Below are 15,605 nucleotides of genomic sequence, written 5' to 3' on the forward strand. Positions count from 1 at the left end.
TCTCAACTCTTGCTTCAATGCAGAGCCACAGACCTTAGAAGGTGATCAGGAGTATTTCAGTTGATACCCTCATAGAAACTGCATAGTCCTAAACACGGATTGAAACTTGCAAGACAAGTCATTTAATTCTTTGTTGAAATGACTCAAAGAGAATAGCCACACACTAGATAAAAATTCCTCCAAGAAATCATTTTTAATTCACACTCCTACCATCCCAACACCAGCTACTGGCCTCTAAAGTTGTATTTTGTTTATCATGGTCATAGAACTTTTAGCATGGATTAAATGTTAAGTAAGGTATTACCAGTTGCCTTGCCCTGATTGGGTGGGTGGGTGGGGGGTTGTCAGAAAATTACCCAAATAACACCGGGCAATGAATGATGTAATTTGCTAGCGTATCCTCCAAAGACAAACTTCTGGCAAAATGTATATACCAAGATAACTAAGTACAGCATTTTATTGATATGCTTATCACTAATAATTTGGTTAAAAGATCAAGAATAGTCTTTAGGATTTATTTGTGACAACTAGTTACTTGGGTCAATTGTCTCTTCGAGCCATACTTCAGTTAAAAAAATTTTTTAAAATGTTTATTTATTATTGAGACAGAGAGAAACAGAGCATCAGTGGGGGAGGGGCAGAGAGAGAGAAAGACACAGAATCTGAAGCAGGCTCCAGGCTCTGAGCTAGCTGTCAGCACAGAGCCCGACCCAGGGCTTGAACCCACGAACGTGAGATCATGACCTAAGCCGAAGTCAGACACTTAACCAACTGAGCCACCCAGGTGCCCCAAGCTATATTTCATTTAATAGGCAAATACATGTGTGTGTCTTTTTGAACTCCGTGAAAGGAAAAGCATGTATGTTAGCCAAAAGTGGCTTAATCACTAAGACATTAATTAAAATAAAGCAGAGGGAAAAGGAGGAGTTCTCTGCTATCCTGCTTAGGATTCAGAAAGCCATAAAGAATATCATTACAATGAGAAAATGCTGGAAAAAAAGAAAAAGAAAAAGATTTCATTCCTTACTTAGAATCCAAAAATCTATATACTTGCACCATGAAATTTTACACTTTATATATTTTTTAAAGTTTATTTATTTTGAGAGAAAGAGAGCATGCACGTGAAGGATGAGGGCAAAGAGAGAGGGAGACAGAGGAAGAATACTAAGTAGGTCTGCATTGTCAGTGTGGGTCTTGAACTCACAAACTGTGAGATCATGACCTGAAATGAAATCAAGAGTCAGACACTTAACCTAGGCGCCCTGGAATTGTATACTTTAAAAGGGTAAATTGTATTTATGTGATTTTATCTCAATAAAGCTGTTGTTTTTTTAAAGGAAAAGAAAAAAAAATTTGAAGTCACAAGGCAACCAGACAAACTGAATCCCAAAAGGTGATAAACCTGTCTGAGGAGAGGCAGGGACACACAAATTATTTCCCATTTGGTGGAACACAGGAGGAAAAGGCAAGTAGAAGAAAACAGCTGTAATTTTATAGAACTTTTAAAGGCAAAGTCCTTGAGGACCCTAGACACAAAAGGGTCCAGCTCTTTTCACGGGTTTCCTTCAAGTTCTCAGGAGAAAGACTGGGAGAAGGGGGAAGAAATATGAACAACAGCATCAGTGGAAGGCAGGCACAAAACCTCACTTGCTTCCTGGGACCATTATTTACCATTCAGAGCAAAAGCCAGAAGCTGCTGGGGGAAGGACCCAAAGCCTGCAGTGCTCCAAAGCAGAGGTGTACCACTGTCAGTGGGGAGGGCAGGAATGCGGGGAAATAAAACATTATTCCTGAGTTCTCTCTGAGTGTGCAATAGCATTTAGTGGTATATAAGCTGGATATGAAAACAGATCCAGGAGATCTGTCAAACAAGTTCCATGATGCATTCTTCCTGGAACATTGAAGAAAGTTACAGGCATGTGTTTTGGTGTTAAAATATTTAAACATTATAAAAACAAATATTTAAGATATTTGAAATTTATGGAGATGAAACGTATCCTCCTAAAAGATGGTGTCCGTCTGGCCGCAGCCCAGTGGGATAATAGCAGGGAAAGACAAGGAGACCGGCAGTGCTGTCTCTTGGTCATTCTGTTCCCCTAAGACGCCCAGGGACCAGCAAAAGTCCAGAGTGCATTTATTTTCTTTTTACTTATACGATGGGATTACAAAAGATTATACTCTCAAGGAAAGAGATGATAACATGAGCATTTAGAGATCTTAGAGGAGTTAAAACCCTGACGAAGAATCAATCCTGGAACAGTTTAGATTTTCTTACGTTTCAGCCATCAGTACAGGTTCAGGGTAAAAAGTGAAACAGTAGACAGTCAACAAAATGGAGGTTTAAAGGAAAGTGATATTAAAAACTGCATCAGTCAGATGCAGAAAAAGGTCTGTACTGTTGATATAAATGAGTCACAAAGTACTTGCTTCCTTTTGAAGTGACTTGGTTACAATACCAGAACCCAGACTGCATACCAAATGGCAAAACCCCTAATACATATGGAACAATGATGAGCCTTTTCTTTTTAAGAGTGTGAACATTTGCAGCTTCTAAGTACAACACTGGAGATTCTGGGCTGCATTTCTTTGAGAAACTGACATCAAGACCTGGAAAATGGTACCTCAGCTATGTTTGGGGATAAAAAAGAGACCACGGAAGTTTGTGTGCTATCTACTTCCTGTTTCCACTGCCCTCCATCCCCAAGGAGTAAATGAATTGAAATTAACATATAGAAGGTTACTTAATAATTGGTAATGGGATGAAAACAGGTAACTTGGGCCCTCAAGCTGACAAAAACAAATGCCATTTACTCAGCAAACACTTCTCAAAGGTTAACTAAAGGTTAGATATTATACTGGGCACTGCAACCTATGACTTCTTTTTGGTTATAATCTGTAATTCAGAATAGTTTAAAATCTTTCCAACTCACTAAGAAAGGAGTTTTCAGTAAATTAATCCATCAATATTAAGTTTTGAGTGTCTATGCCGTAGCTGATAGCTAAAGCTAGTCCTCTACAGAAACCAATTTTTCCAAAACAACTTCAGTCATGTGAATTCCAAAAGCATTTCCAAAGTATTCATTTGCCTGTAGCGCCATTCTAGAGGATCACCTCAGGTATCAGTTCCCTTCTTCTTCAGGAAAACCATGCGATTTTGGAGAACAGTACTGCAAGCAAAGCAAATAGCAAGTACAAGTGCAAACAATGAGAAATGCTGGACAGAGCTTGGTGTATCTAAGAACAGAGATGGAGACACGGCCACTGTGGCTGAAGCAGTGATCAGAGCGGGTAAGAGAAACAGGCACTAGACCCTTTGGGATCTTGGTAAGGAGTCTGGATTTTTATTCTAAATAAACTTGAAAGTATTGGAAAATTTCAGTTACTAGAGCTACATGAATTGAATGAGTGAATAGCATATAAACTATTGAAACAGTCTTCCAATTGTTCCAAACACAGCAAGGATAAATAACATTATCCTCTCTTCTTCCTTCTGGCTTTACTCTTATCTTCTGACAGTAAGCAGAGTACTTTCATTTTGATCTTACTCAGAGTTTTGGTAAAGGCTTATTTTTCTATCATATCCTTTATCTAATATAAGCACTCAGTATGAGGAAATTAAAGTATAAAAATCTCAGTGAACCTCCACTAATTTAAGGATTCGAGAACAAGTTTGATTAACAAAGTAAATTGGAAATGAATAAATTTTGTGTAGAGATACTGATGTATAGTTTCAACCATGTTCAGAACAGAATCTGCCAGCAACTTACTTAAATATGTTAGAAGCCCTCTGAGCAGGGGTCAAGTACAAAGCTACTCATTCTCCCCAAAGAAGTCCTTTTTAAGTGTCAAAAAATGCTAGGAGGCTCCAGGAGACACTAACCTGTCTGCCAGAATCTGATGACTTGAGCATTCTGAATTTGCGGTAGCAATACTCAGACAGGACACTTACTATACTTTAACAAAAACGCACCTCTGCACGTAGAGGCAGAAAAAGCCGTATGAAAGCAAGGACAATAAATTCCAACACAATAACAAAATCTACTGTTCTCAGCATTTTATGAGAGCTGATAGAAAGTTACCTCTGACAATAATATCAAGGATCTTAATAAATAATGAGAAAAGACATGTCAGTGACTAAAGCAAGACAGTAAAACAAAAAAGTCAGAGAGAAATTTCTTCACTGGTTTATGATATATACTCCCACAAAGCCACGAGGTTCGATGTGACTAATATTCCACCTTTTTGAAAGACATCAGCACCTCCTACCCCTTCTGAAACTGCAATGATAACAGCAACAACCATCTGCTTGCTACGGAGGAAAGACAGCATTTTTCTTCTACTTAGGGTCACACTGAGGCAGCTTCTGAAAAGAAAGGAGACAGGAGAGACAGAATATCTAAAAGATTTAGCTACTCGAGAAAAATTATATAAAGGTAATCATTACACGGAACAGACCATTACAGTGAAAAAAAGAAAAGCAGAAGTAGAAGAAAAATAATTGCAAGAGTTAAACACATGAGAATTAGAAAAGCATTTCTATTTGTACTAAAGATGTGAGGGAATCTAGCCTAGACAAAAAAAGGAAGAATTTAAAAACGGAAAGGTGGCTACAGGAGACTGCAAAATGCCCATCTCTTACACTAAAAGAGGAGAGAGTTATAGCATCCATCAGCACGACCATAACCTGTCAGAGGAAGTATTTTCGTGGATAAACTCAAGGTTAGGTATACCCTTATGTTTCTCTAAAGATGGGGAAACTCTGAAAACACAACTATCTTTAAGTTTTAAAAGAAAATGCAACAAGCTTAGGTCCAGGAATAAGCATTTACTATCTACTGCTGATTTAAGATTATAAATTGGATTTTCTTTAAAAAATCTTGGCAATAGAAAGAAAACACTATTATTTATTTACATATGTATTTATAACCCATTCACCCAATTTTATTTGTTGTAACAAATGTCAGTTTGGAAAATGTCACTTTTGCTTCCAGAAGGAGAATCACATTGGATAAAGGATCCTGGTACAACCGGAAAAGTAATGGTGCCGGGGGGGTTGGGGTTGGAAATCGTAAAAGTCTGAGCTGCTTCCTTTCCTTTTGTATTCAGTAAATAACTGTGGCTTTGAACAATGCTGCCAACATCTTTGGCCCTATTTCTTCTATCTAAACGGAAACAATGATATTGTCTTACTGGTCTCATAGAGCCTATGTGTATAAAAAAATGCCATGTAAATTTCAAGTTCTGATGAAGGTGTTCAAAGTGGTTAACTTGAGGATTCAGTTTAGTATAGTTTCAGGCTGGGTTTACATGAAGGTTAAAGTCACAAAGTAGTCATTTTTGCTAACTTGATCTATGGTGATTGTTAAGAATGTTACAATTCAAAGGGAGCTATCACATTATATTTGGGAAGATTATTCTAGATACAATCGAAGGGCTTGTCTTACAAGGGTAGGAATTATGGAAGGAAGGTTTAAATGTAAACTGACTTTTTACTTTTATACCATAGAAAGTAATTTAATCTTTTACTAAATCTCTAAAATCTATAAAGAAAAGTGGCATGAGGAAAAAAAAATCTTAGATATAGATATAGAATTTCAGTAGAGAAAGAATTAAATCCCGGTTTAGGCACATTCAACTTAAGATGTTATTGGAAATCCATATGGAGAAGTTTAACATAAGGATAGTTAGAATTGGAGTTCAGAGGTGAGCTACAATGAAAACGACAAACTCAATCATCGTGAATTTATTCTAACTGCCTACTCTATGTCAGCACCAATATTTGAGCTGCTGGTGTGATGGTAGTAGTTATGAGAATACACAGCCTGGACGAGAGATAAGACCTTGAGAAACTTACATACACCCACTGAAGAGAAAAGAGGACATTAAGGAAAAATGGTGAGATCAAGGGAACATTTTTAAAGAAACCTTAAGAAAGGAATGTATACAAGCTATTAAACTCTCAAGAATTGTTCTTAATTCTGTAGTTCCCTTCTGAATACAAATAAAAAAATTCCAAGAAGTGCTAAATAGGAATTAAGCTTTTCAGAATGAAAAATGGGAACACACATGAAACTTACAAATGTCTCAAGGAACCAGTGGTCTAGAAGAAAATAGAAAAAGAAATACGGTTCTAGCCTTACATCTGCTATGGTAACCTAAAGTGAATCATTTAGACTCTATTCGTCTGTAGCTACTCACACAGACTTAAGAATTAAAAAAAATTGAGTTTGGGAAAATATACCAATATGAACTTAGCAATATATTGAGTACTACTGAAGGATACTTAAATATAAGACATAATTCCTGCCCTCAAAGGAGTTACAAAGTCAATAGGAACTCAAATCAGACAAAGATATTTAAGCTGTAGTGTTTTACTGAGAAATCCAAATGAAAGAGTAAATATCAAGGAAAAATCCATCTGCAAGTTACCATTAATACAAATCAGGAGAGCAAATGCCACACTAGTACTCTAGTTTGAGGGTCTTCCCTCATGGACTTGAGTTGAGATGGTACTGATATTAAACTGAGTTAGGTTATACACCCATTACCATAGAGCAGCTTGATTGGTTTAAACTATATTTTCCAGAAGCTGGATTGAGAGTCTGATGAATGAAGAGAAACTGTTTGATAAAATACAATCAATAGCAAATAAAGAAAAACTAAATAAGGAAAAACTGTTAAGCTGTGGCAGAGTGGGTGACTTAACCTTCTGGGTGTATATTTCTCAAAGGAGGAGTTCTTAGAAAGAGAAGGACCAAGGTCATAAACCTCTTCAAGAGTTCCAATGCTTGATGACAAAGCACCTTTCAGGAATGGTACACCAAGGCATATTCTTAAGATTGGCTGAAGAAGTTCTTATCCTTGGGGGGCCTGGATGGCTCAGTCAGTTAAGCATCTGACCTAAAACTTTGGTTTAAGTCATGATCTTTCAGTTTCTGAGTCTGAGCCCTACATAGGGCTGGGCTGACAGCTTGAGGCCTAGAGCCTACTTCAGATTCTTTGTCTCCATCTCTCACTCTGCCCCTCCCTTGCTTATGCTCTGCCTCCTTCTCAAGAATAAACATTAAAAAATTTTTTTCTTGTCCTCAATGGAAGAAAGAAGGTGTTATTAATACCTTTGCTGAAAGCTGTTCCATTTGATCAGTTGGACTTCATTCTGGAAATGCCTATTACTGATATGTAGAGCTCATTATACATAAAAGAGAGATATTCTGTCATCATTGCAAAGTCCTAGAGGAAGATCACCCACACCAACCTCATGTTTCTAGACTATAAAGCATACAATTGTGATTAAATAACTGCAAATTTAGGCTGTCTTCCTGCTTTCTGGCAAATCTTTTCTTTTTGATCCTTTAGCCATGATTCCCAGTCATAGCCTATTGTAAATCTCTGCCTTCCCTAAACTCCACTGGTAGCCTACTCCTTTCCCTACCCTGACCTGTCAGACCATGAACATCCATGACGGAGCAATTCCCAGAGTGTAGAATAACAGTTAAGACATATGGGAAGCTGAATAAATTACTACTAGACCGTCATGGCACTCCTTAAAAAGGCATGTATCATGCACACTTGGTTTAAAGCCCCAGCTCTGCTTCCTGTTTACTATGTCGTCCTGGGCAAATTAAATTAGCCTTTCTATGCCACAGTTTCCTCCTCACCAGAACAGCATTTAATAGCTACTTCACAGGGTTGCTATAAAGGACCTAAGGCAAAGCATGGCATATGGCTGGCACTCAGCAGTAGTTAGCATCTTTCCGTACCTCCAAGTTGGTCTGCTCTTTGCCAGGATTTATCAGCTTTAAGTGGATTTTTGCATACCTCTGTTTATCATGTTTTCTCTACTTCATTCCCAGAGACAGTGAGGAGACATGGACGGGTTCCTGGCACTGAAGGATTTCTACAATTTAATTCCATCACATCTCTTTAAATTCATCCCATGCTCTTCCAAAAATCTTTCTACCATAGCCAGATTAGATTTATTCAACTTTCTTGACATCCTGAATATTTAGATCCACATGCACTTTTCCTCCCATTTCCACAACTGTCCAATTATCCAAATCCATTTTGCTGTTAAGACACAGTATTATTAGTGTTATTTGTCTACACTTATTGAGAGCTTTCTATGTGGCAGATACTGTTTATTCTAAGTGTATTGCATGCGTTGCCTCACGTAATCTTCACAAGCCTTATAAGATATTCTATCATCTCTAGTTCTGAGGTAAGAACACATATTTGCCTTTTTTGTCTAGACTGTAGGCTTCTTTGTGACATGAACCATGCTTTGTACTTTTTTTCTTTGGATAGTGATCAGTGGAGCCAACCATATGATTAGGGGATTGGAATTCTGGAGGGGAGACAGGATGGAGCCTGCGTCCAATCACCAATGGCCAATGAGCTGATCAGTCATGTCTAAGTAACAAAGCCTCCACAAAACCCCCAAAAGGACAAGGTTTAGAGAGCTTCCTTGTTGATGAACCAGAACGTATCCATGTGCTGTCTTGCCGGGCCTCGAACTCTACAGGGATAGAAGCTCCTTTGCTTGGGAATTCATCCCATGTAGCTTTCCAGCTGGCTACTGATTCATATTTCTTGATATCCTTTGAAATAAACAGGTAATCTAGTGAGTAAACTGGTTTCCTAGAGTGAGCAGTTCTAATGAGTTAATCAACCCAAGGCAGCAGTGGCTGGTGTGGGGAGGGCCATGGAAACCTCTGATTTATAGTCAGCGGGTCAGAAGCACAGTTAACAACCTGGACTTGTGAGTGACATCTGAAGTAGAGGGCAGTTTTCTGGGACTGAACCCTTCACCTGTGGAACCTGATACTGTCTCTGGGAAGATAGTGTTAGAATTAAGTTGAATTGTAGGATACTCAGCTGGTGTTGAAGAACTGATTAGTGGTTTGGGGAAAAAAGCAAAAACAAAATATATGTTGAAATTCATGTCAGAATCTTAAAAGGTCACCTAGATTTTATAGATATAATATTTCTAGGGACTGAATCTACCTCTAGGCATAGAGTAAAGATTCTGTGTATAGAGTAATAGCAATTTCTTTTGATATAAAGAAATCTTTGGGTGGGGGGCACTAGGATTATGTCAGTTCGAACATGCTTCATTAAGGCCACTGTGAGCAACAGTGAACAAATGCAAAACAATAAAAAATTATGAATAAGTACAAGCAAACAAAATCCATAAAATATGACAGTAAATTCATCCTTGTTTTGTAGGTTTCTTAAGACATTACAAAAAGGAAAAAAGGAAAAACTTAGGAAGCCCTGTTTCTTTACTGGTTTGGTGCTATAGTAAAAGCATAATTTTTCTTACATATAAATCAACACCTAATAATATCATATCTCCTTATGTGAGAAATAATCATTTGCGATGTGTACAAAATATGTGCTTCAGGAGACTTTCTTAAATCCTAGGGCTATGGTAGGTAGCATTTATTTTCTTCTTAGATGTTGTGAGAATTTAGCACCAACACGGAATCACAGCTCTCTTTTGTAACATTATCTAGCCCAATACAAAGACACGGGAACAAGTAACAGATAACCACTAAAGGTAGAGCAAGTCACTTTCAAGTAACAGTTGAGACTAAATCACAAATAATGGAAAACTGCATACTTTCAAGCAAAATTATTAACTTTAAAAAATGAGCCAATTTCTGTTCAACTTATGAACATAAAAATTGTACACTTATATATAGTTACCTTTTTTAAAGATCAAAAATGCTGAGATATTCAAATAAGCTTGCTATGATTAAGGCTGAAAATGAGAAAGGCTACTATGACCAAACCATAAGCTTAATTCATAAGGAGAATAAAAGAAGTGCCAGTGCAGAGCACATTCCAGTGAAGAGGAGAAAAAAAAAGTTAATTAATTCAACTCAATTTTAGCTGAGGGCATTCTTTCACAACTGCTGAACCCTAGCATGTGCCAGGCAGCTAAAATTACACTAAAATGTGTAAGCCCTGTTGTTATTTTAGAGATAATCCAGGAAGCAAAACAAAGCCAAAAATTCTCACTGCATTTTTAACATGAAATGCTTTAATTTTCAATCAAGTGTATACTTTTCTTCTGTTTTAAGATCTTTATGTATTGCCTCCTTTGTGTAGGAAAGTTTACAATTGAAAAGTGAAGACAAACAAAAAAATAACAAAAATGATTTTGAATGTATTTCCAACACACTGTTCATCCTCTCAAACAATTCTTACCAATCTTTGTTTCTGAAGTTCTTCTCTAAGTACTCTATCTTCCGGTAAAACATCACATAACAAAAAGTAATTGTCTTGCTCTTCTGTTGAGAGATTAGGAAAATAAGTAAGAAATGATATTTATCATATATTTTCCAGAAAGAGATATTCTTTTAAAATATATACATATATACATCTGTCTCTTAGGATCTCTCTTCTGGCACATAGTTCTGCTTTAGCTTTACTGAAGTCAGGCAACATAAACAGAGCAATTTAATTTTAGCTATCATGAAAGTAAGAATTCTAATTTATGAAAGTAAGATTATTCCTTTGAACTTTTGCATTGTAGGGAAAAGATAGTAGCTAAGATGTATACTTACCAATTGGAGCTGTGGAATTGATTCTTATCACACTACAAAAATCTGTAATGGGCTGTTCAGTGAACCTTTTCCTCCAATATAAAATGTACCTTAGAATAATCAAAAAGAAAGGATGGTAACAAGACTCAATATACTACTTACTTTTGAATGATAAGAACATTTAATTATCCCAAAACAATAACTTAAGTGTTGACTGATAACTGCGTGAAAATTTATAAGTGGAAAGGCAGTAGAACAGTGGAGAAATATGAAATAAATACTTAATGAAATGAAATTACTCTGTAAAGGAATGGAAATAAACTTTATTTACTATCCCCAAATTCACATCTAAGTTTATGTGACTTTAAAATGCAACAATGATTAAACAAGCTTTATCACACATTTTCCAATAAAGTGAAAGCTGGGTGGTCTTGTACATAAAAAGTGTGGGTTTGGCTTATCATGTCAGGGTTGCCAACTGTGGGTTCAGCTTTCAATTTTGTCCTGCAAGGCCAAGGATGGCAGAAGAGGATGGATTACTTAAGACTCCATAAGAGAGGTGAGACGGAGGCAAAGGGAAGTCTCCTGGAGCCGCTCTCAGGCTCCCGTACTTATTAGGCATATATCATAGGGAAAACACTGTGCAATATGTCAGTGGCTACGTGCCAGTAAGAAAGTACAGAAAGCATGCAAAAAAACAAGTATTCCTAACACTACGAAAGAGCAGATGCTGAAAGCTGGGTGGAGAACAAGATATTCCATAGATAATATGGTCTAAGGAATTCATGAACACAGGCAGGACCCAACCCCTACATACATATTAAGTAGATACTGGTCTGCATTAACTAGATACTGACTGGTCCGCTGTCTTCAGCAGGGAGAGAAAGCAGTGTAATGCGTTCCCTATAATCTCCTTAACCAGGACATAGCTATTTGATTTCCCACAAAAGAGAACTGAAGGCAAAATAATAATGCAATGAGAAGTCAGTCTAAATTCAATACGTATATAACAAGACAGAAGAATTTCGTTTGTGCACAGTTTGAAATGAGGCAGATCTTTGGAAAAATAGCCAAGCTTACAATTCCTGTATCTGCTGAGCAGAGTTAGAAGCAATGCGCTAGCTAAATTTAAAAGCAAAGCATTACACCAGACCTGCATTATCTGATGAAAGAAGGAGTAAGATGACAGGATTCAACAAGCTGTTCATCTTCCCATTTATCTAACAAGATTTCTATTGGCAACTGCAATCTCATTACCAAATAAATGGTACCAAGAAGAGAATGTGGTCTCCTTCATGGGGAGAAAGACAATGGAGAGGCTGCCTATATGGCTTATCAGGCTATATGGCTGATAGATAAAACACAATAAAAAACCCCAAAATCTTAGAACAGGAAAAGAAAACCTCTGAAAGGGATGGAAATAGATTTAGTAACAGACAGTAAACACTTGGACATTATATTTTTTAAATGTTCATTTATTTTGAGAGAGAGCACATATGGATGACTGGGTGGGGAAGGGGTCGAGAGAGAAGAGGAGAGAATCCAAAGCAGGCTCTGCACTGTCAGTGTGGAGCCTGACATGGGGCTCAAACTCTTGAACCATGAGATCGTGACCTGAGCCGAAGTAGGACGCTTAAGTGACCGAGTCACCCAGGCACCCCTTAAATGGCTTGTTATATAGCAACTAGCAATATTTTGCACATAGTAGGTTAACAAAAAACATCTTTTTAAAATGTTTATGTATTTTTGAGAGAGAAAGAGAGAGAGAGTGTGAACGGGAAGTGGGGCAGACAGAGATGGAGAAAGAATCTGAGGCAGGCTCCTGGCTCTGAGCTGTCAGCACAGAGCCCGATGCAGGGCTTGAACTCACGGGATCATGACTTGAGCTGAAGTCAGACACTTAACCGACTGGGCCACCCAGGTGCCCCAAGAAATGTTTTTAAGAGGTAGAAGAGCATTTAAAAACTGTAAGGTTCTCGAAGCAGACTTCAACTCTCAATATTTTATCTTTTTATTCTTACTTCCCTTTTTCTTAACATTATTGTCCCCACCCCATGGTCCTCCACAGAAAGGGCATTCACATAATTGGAAAAAAAAAACTGGTGCTGGGGGAGAGGTCTGAGAAAAAAAGAGAACTGTGACACATATAAATATAAACAGATGACAATACTGAGTATAGAATATATAAGGGAATGATGTTAAAAGAATAACATCTTTCTTTTTTCTCATGTACAACCATACTGATGACATGGATGGTTAAGTAAGTAAGTAAGTCTAAGTATTTCCTTACAGAATAGTGCTAGACCTTAATAGATCTGAAAATGACATAGCTGAGACTCCAACTCAGTCTCAAGCCATAAATACTGACCCTTTGTCTTGTTTGTTGGCTTCCATACTAGAAGTGTCAGATGCAGAGGACAGGGCATATCAGATCCATCAACATATACAAAAAGAAGAAAATTATCTACAAAAGGCTGAAACATTATTCACTGATCACTTGGGGCAGCAACAGCACTGTCCACTCTTCAGTATCTTACATAGCTACTCTTATTCTCATCTTCTTCCATTCCCTAGTAGATGCTTAACCCCTCCTTGTCCCTTTCCCTGGACCAGGGAAGAGAGAAAAAGGGAGAAATAAAATGCAAGAGGAGACTTAAGAAAATAAAAATGACATCTGCAACCATTTTTCGTATTCTCCCCTTAGGATATTTTCTGCTGCAAAGTGGTGCCAGGGATGAAGGAACACAGGAGAACCTCTATTAGAGGTGTCAGGAACAGAAGCTGAATTGTTCTTCCAGCGTGTACTAAACAGCCATCTATTTTCATGACACATCAAATCCATACAGCACAAGTGGGTGCTGAGATAACAGAACTAAAAAAACAAACGGGGAGAGTCAAGTTTGATGTGAAGTTTCATCATGGCTACCGCTACAATACATGGAGGCGTTCTTCACTCCTGACTACACTCCTCTGAAGACTATCTGGTGATGCTCAATGTTAAGGAATCATTTAATCTGTCTCTTCTTTTTTCTTACTTCTCTAATTTATTTAAAGTACAATTACAGTCATTTAATATTTATCTATTAAAATTTTTAAAAATGCTTATTTTTGAGAGAAAGAGAGAGAGAGAGAGAGAAAGAGAGAGAGAGAATATGAGCCAGGGAAGGGCAGAGAAAGGGAGACACAGAATCTGAACATGTTCCAGGCTCTGAGCTGTCAGCACAGAGCCTGACGTGGGGCTCGAACTCATGAGCTGTGAGATCATGACCTGACCCAAAGTCAGATGCAACCAACTGAGCCACCTAGGCATCCCTGCAGTCACTCAATACTTAATTTTTTTTTAATGTTTATTTTTATTTTTGAGAAACAGAGTGCAAGCAAGGAAGGGGCAGAGAGAGAGAGAGAGAGAGAGGGAGAGAGAATCTGAAGCAGGCTTCAGGCTCTGAGCTGTCAGTGCGGAGCCCAATGCGGGGCTCAAATCCATGAATCATGAGATCACGACCTGAGCTGAAGTCGGATGCTTAACCAACCGAGTGACTCAGGCGTCCCTGTAGTCACTCAATATTTATTTATTTATTAAAAAAACTTTTTAATGTTTTATTTATTTTTGATACTGACAGAGACAGAGCATGAGAGGGGGCGGGGTAGAGAGAGAAGGAGACACAGATCTGGAAGCAGCGTCCAGGCTCTGAGCTAGCCGTTTGCACAGAGCCCGAAGCGGGGCTCGATCCCACGAACGTGAGATCTGACCTGAGCCAAAGTCGGAGGCTTAACCGACTGAGCCACCCAGGTGCCCTGTTCACTCAATATTTAAAGGCAGCCAAGAAATGATATGTGGTATGAACTCTTTATTTGGAGGACAGTAACCAAAGCATCTTGTACTTCAGTGAAAAGCCATAAAATTATTAGGTCATCAGCAAATACTTTTTTCTTTTAAAACAATTTCAATCATGTTTCACTGAGCTGTCTCATGAAAAAATCCTAGTAATCTTGCCTGCCCAGCCTCTCACTGTAACTGGTGTGCTTACTAACAGAGGCATAAAGATTTGAGATATGGTTGTTAATTAAATAGCACTGAATGAGTGGAATTTAATATATAAAGGGGCAAGAATTAAGGAGTTAGCGTTTATCTTCTAGAAAAATTTTATTTCTTATATAAATAAAATAAAGCTAGCAAAATATCAGTATAAATAACTATGGTAGATGGCTCAAAGCAAAGGTTTTTTGTTTTAACATGTATTTATTTTTGAGAGAGAGAGAGAGAGAGAGAGAATGCAAGTGGTGGGAGGGGCAGAAAGAGAGAGGCAGACAGAATCTGAAGCAGGCTTGAGATTCCGAACTGTCAGTCCAATGTGGGTTTTGAACCTATGAACCATGAGATCATGACCTGAGCTGAAGATGGACATTTAACTGACTAAGCTACCTGAGCGTCCCACAAAGTAAAAATTTTTACTTTTGTTTTACTCTGAGAAAGTTTTACTGTTAACTTTTTTATAGTAAAGAAAATGTCAAATATATTTAACATGAAAATTTATAGCTTCTTTTTTGTAAAGCACAAAATAAGTCTATCTCATCTATTATTTATTATCTTTATTACTTATTGTACTCAGAATAAATCCTGAGAAGTTATTTATGTATGTATACATATTTACATATACATACATATGCAAATACACACATCCCAACGACTTTTCTGCAGTTAGGAAAAAGTCATATACTGTTAAGTAGATTCTAATATAACTCTTAAAAAATTTTTTTTGATGCTTATTTATTTTTGAGAGACAGAGAGAGAGACAGAGTGAGAGTGGGAGAGGGGCAGGGAGAGAGAGAGAAAGAATCTGAAGCAGGCTCCAGGCTCTGAGCTGTCAGCACAGAACCCGATGCGGGGCTCAAACTCACAAACCTTGAGATAGTTACATGAACTGAAGTAGGACGTTTAATTGACTGAGCCACCCAGGCGCCACCGAGAAGATTGCAACTTACCTTTTACCACAAATAGTTAATGTTTACATTATTTTGGAGAGGAATTTTTAGTTTCCCTAAACAGGAGGAGGG

At 37.7% G+C, this 15,605-nt stretch overlaps 1 protein-coding gene across 2 annotated transcripts in view; it reads right to left on the reverse strand.

The window, feature by feature from the left end:
* ZNF277 (zinc finger protein 277) overlaps positions 1–15,605 on the reverse strand; it is a 109,944-nt gene that overhangs the window by 24,753 nt on the left and 69,586 nt on the right. For both annotated transcript variants that reach the window (XM_029924775.1, XM_029924785.1), the window contains exons 3-4: positions 10,572–10,660; positions 10,213–10,295 (exon numbers count right to left, since the gene is read on the reverse strand). In XM_029924775.1, the coding sequence (XP_029780635.1) occupies positions 10,213–10,295; positions 10,572–10,660 (172 nt within the window). The remainder of the gene's footprint in view (positions 1–10,212; positions 10,296–10,571; positions 10,661–15,605) is intronic.

The sequence above is a fragment of the Suricata suricatta genome, chromosome 2 (genome assembly GCF_006229205.1).
Source record: "Suricata suricatta isolate VVHF042 chromosome 2, meerkat_22Aug2017_6uvM2_HiC, whole genome shotgun sequence".
NCBI classification, from domain to species: domain Eukaryota; kingdom Metazoa; phylum Chordata; class Mammalia; order Carnivora; family Herpestidae; genus Suricata; species Suricata suricatta.